At 55.7% G+C, this 3,241-nt stretch overlaps 2 protein-coding genes across 2 annotated transcripts in view; both read right to left on the bottom strand.

Moving 5' to 3' along the window:
* L226DRAFT_511839 (uncharacterized protein) overlaps positions 1-2,226 on the bottom strand; it is a gene marked incomplete at its 3' end in the record, with an annotated part of 5,712 nt that extends 3,486 nt beyond the window's left edge. The window contains exons 1-2 of the mRNA XM_067678317.1: positions 1,058-2,226; positions 683-1,006 (exon numbers count right to left, since the gene is read on the bottom strand). Coding sequence (XP_067532937.1) covers positions 683-1,006; positions 1,058-2,209 — 1,476 coding nt within the window. The 5' untranslated portion in view covers positions 2,210-2,226. The remainder of the gene's footprint in view (positions 1-682; positions 1,007-1,057) is intronic.
* A 316-nt stretch (positions 2,227-2,542) lies between these two features.
* On the bottom strand, positions 2,543-3,216 carry L226DRAFT_573116 (uncharacterized protein; the record flags this gene model as incomplete). Its single annotated transcript, XM_067684786.1, has 2 exons — positions 2,543-3,106; positions 3,172-3,216. The coding sequence occupies 2 exons, from the start codon at positions 3,214-3,216 to the stop codon at positions 2,543-2,545; spliced, it is 609 nt and encodes a 202-aa protein (XP_067532936.1).
* Between the last annotated feature and the right edge of the window lie 25 nt (positions 3,217-3,241).

The following is a 3,241-nucleotide window of genomic DNA, read 5'->3' as shown; positions in this document are numbered from 1 at the left end:
AGGAGGTAAGCATGGAGTCGTCGTAGTTGCAGCGGGCTCGAGCAACGTATGTGTGAAGGAATGCGATGTCCGGCGAGCGCGTAGGATCTTTTTGCAGTGAGAGATACATTCAACGCATCCTGACCATGTAAGTGTGCGAAGATGGCCAGAAGAACGTCGTGGTTCAGTGAGAGGAGGTTTAACATGCCCGGAAGCACCAAGCTACACTGGTAGATCGTGTGGTACCGGTTCAAGTTGCCGACGCTCAGATCGGTAAAATCCGGGCGCATGACCGCTCTACCGGTCCGCCGCGACTCACTGCCACACACTCCCGGAGTACATACATCGAGTGTTCGAGCAATGCGACGTCCTCCTCGCATCGATTTACCCGTCACCACATTGTACTGGGGGACGCTCTCAATGCATTGAGCTGAACGGGCTTCAAGCCCTATGCGTACATACAGACAACTTCCCCGAGCGAGCGATGCGACAACTTCTACAAGACGGAACTTCGGGTGAGCGAAAGGATGGAAGGTGATATGTACGAATACGTGGAGACTCGCCTTCAGTGCGTGCTGTCTTCGGATAGGGTCACGGTCTCTATCTCCTGCTGCGCCGCCTCCCCTTCCTCCGACGTGATCTCCACAAGCACCCTCCCGTGAGGCCCGTCAACGACCCGCCACCAGCACTGCTTCCTGGTCACCACTAGTCTCAGGTAGTCCCACTCCCATTCGACCGCTTCCTCGTCCACTTGCAGTGCAGACACGGCGGGGTCCAGGGGAGTGTCTTCCAATAACTCCATGTCGGGCGCCGCATCTCCGACGGACAGGCATCGCAGCAAAGGGAACGCATGGACAAGCAGGGGTGGTAGTGCAATCAGGGCCTTCACGCGATTGATCTCCTCCTCCTGGTCCCGGGTCACCTTCGCCTTCCTGTCTAACGAAGGTTCTCGCCAGTGATGGTCTGGCGGAACGAGCACTCGGAGACACTGCAACGGCAACGCGCACAGGGCATGGGGGAGTTCGCTCTGAAGTATTTGTGAGAATAACGGACACAGGCAGCAGGGTTCAGTACTTACCACCCACGAATAATCATCCCAGCTGTCCGGAGTCCGTGGCCGATAGAGTTGGAGTTCAAGGGACCGGAGCCGCGGAGCCGCGCGAGCCATATCGCTCCAGAAGCCACAGCTCTGTTCAACCTGACCGGACAACTTCACGCACATGTAGAGACCGACTGGAGACGTGTCCCGCAGTAGCTCGAGCAAGCGTTCCTTTGGCGACATGGCGGTGGTGTCCGAGTTCAGTAGGATTTGCCCACATATCTGGAGCTGGTCCACAGTGCGGAGGCGCGTGGAGTACAAGCGGACATCGTCAAGTTCATCGACTCCAAGCAGACGGAGAGAAGGCCACTTTGGACCCTCGATAACTGTCTGTTCAACATCCTCCAAGACGAGCGACATGGTGAAAACGGATAAGTTGGGGCAGAGATCCACCAGGTCCAGAATGGAGGTAGAGACGTCACGTAGACGTAGGATCCTGATCGATGGGAGCGAGCGCATTGAACGCCTTGCAGCTTGAGAAAGACGCGCTTTCGGATCGAGGCGCCGTATCTCGAGGGTGTGGAGGTGGCGGAAAGATGGAAGGAGCGAGATGAGCGGTTGCAACGACTGGGCCTGATTGAATAGAGGGCGGTAGCCCGAATAGTGGTAGGCCAGACAGAGGTGCGCGAGGTTGTCGAGGAGCCGGGCGGAATCGAAGATAAAAAAGGAGACATCCGCGATGACGGATACCTCAAGCTTGACGATACTGGCGAGCGATCGTATCACATCCACAATACGGGGATCACGTTCAATGCACGGATGAAGTTTGTCGAAGGAGAGCTCGCATATGTTGGGTGCGCGAAGTAGGATATCTCCGATGAGAGACACCTGCGAGTAATTTCCCATATAGGATCCCTGTTCATGTTCGGTGACGCCCTGAAACGTACAACCATCTATGTCAAGTTTCTCCAAAAACCTTGCCCGAGGAGTTCCGTCGCGAATGTTTGACAGAAGATAGGCGTGAAGCCGTCGTAATTCCTCAGGGCTCGCGCATACGATGTGCGAGGCAATCCGAGGTGCGGCGAGCCCGTACACTCGCTTTGACGTGAGGGAGACATTCAGTGCATCTTCACCATGCAGGTGTGCAAAGATGGCGAGAAGCACGTCGTCGTTGAGGGAGAGAAGGTCCATGCTCAGCCGAGGGTAGATGATAGTGCAAGTCGAAGACTAGTAACAACCGAGACGCCCGCCTTATGTACAGTTCTAGATTTAGCGCACACGGTCCGGCGCGGATGCCTGCGGTACAGTATGGGAATGCCTGCGGTAAGAGGGTGCCTGCGGTATACAGATGCCCGCGGACAGTCGCCGGTCGCTATTCGTGACAGTGATGATGCAAGTCGAAGACGAGTAACAATCGAGACACCCGTCCTTACACTTCTAGCCCTTACGGTCCGGATACGGTCCGCTCTTCGCTGTAGAATATGTATTTGTTACAATCGATTGCTTGTCCGTGTACAAACAGCGTCAAAGTGCGAGAGATGCCAAAGTTTCTGTTGGACGCAGGCCACCGCCACCAGATGTCAGCGAAAGCAAAAGGAAAAGTAGTTGAGATAACTTGCCTTCAATGCCATGTGTGGTGTCCGAGTCTACGGTCATGGTCTCGATCAGCCACTGAGCCTCCTCGCCTTCCTCTTCCGAGATAGCCACGAGCTCCTTCCCATGAGGACCATTGACGACCTTCCACCAAGACTGCTTCTTGACGGACGGCGTACGCCTCAGCTCATCCCATTCCGTAACGACCTTGTCCTCTGCGTGAATGATGGGCGCAGAAGGGTTGCCTACGAGTCTCAGATTTGGTGCTGTGTCTCCCAACGCCAAGTACTGCAGCGAAGGTAGTGCGCGAACTAGCTGAGTCGGCAATGCAGCCAGTTTCTGCACGCGACTGACCTCCCGCTCGCGGGCAAATTTCAGTGCAACGTCCCGTTCCTCTGCGGCATCCCACAACCACATTGGGGGAATCTCCTCTTGGGAGACAAACACCCGGAGACATAGGAGTGACAATGATGGCAGGGCGACGGTGAGCTTGTCCTACATCATTGCATCGTTGGTCAGCCTCAGCGCGACCGGCAGAGGTAAGGGAAGGTAGTACTTACTAGCCAGGAATAGTAGTCCAAGTTGTCGTTGTCCGACTCGGCCATCAGCGGGGGATGAAGTTGAAGCTCG

The sequence above is a fragment of the Lentinus tigrinus genome (genome assembly GCF_003813185.1).
Source record: "Lentinus tigrinus ALCF2SS1-7 unplaced genomic scaffold L226scaffold_23, whole genome shotgun sequence".
Taxonomy (NCBI): domain Eukaryota; kingdom Fungi; phylum Basidiomycota; class Agaricomycetes; order Polyporales; family Polyporaceae; genus Lentinus; species Lentinus tigrinus.
The sequence above is the reverse complement of the archived record's forward strand: the minus strand, read 5'-3'. Positions and strand labels throughout refer to the sequence as shown.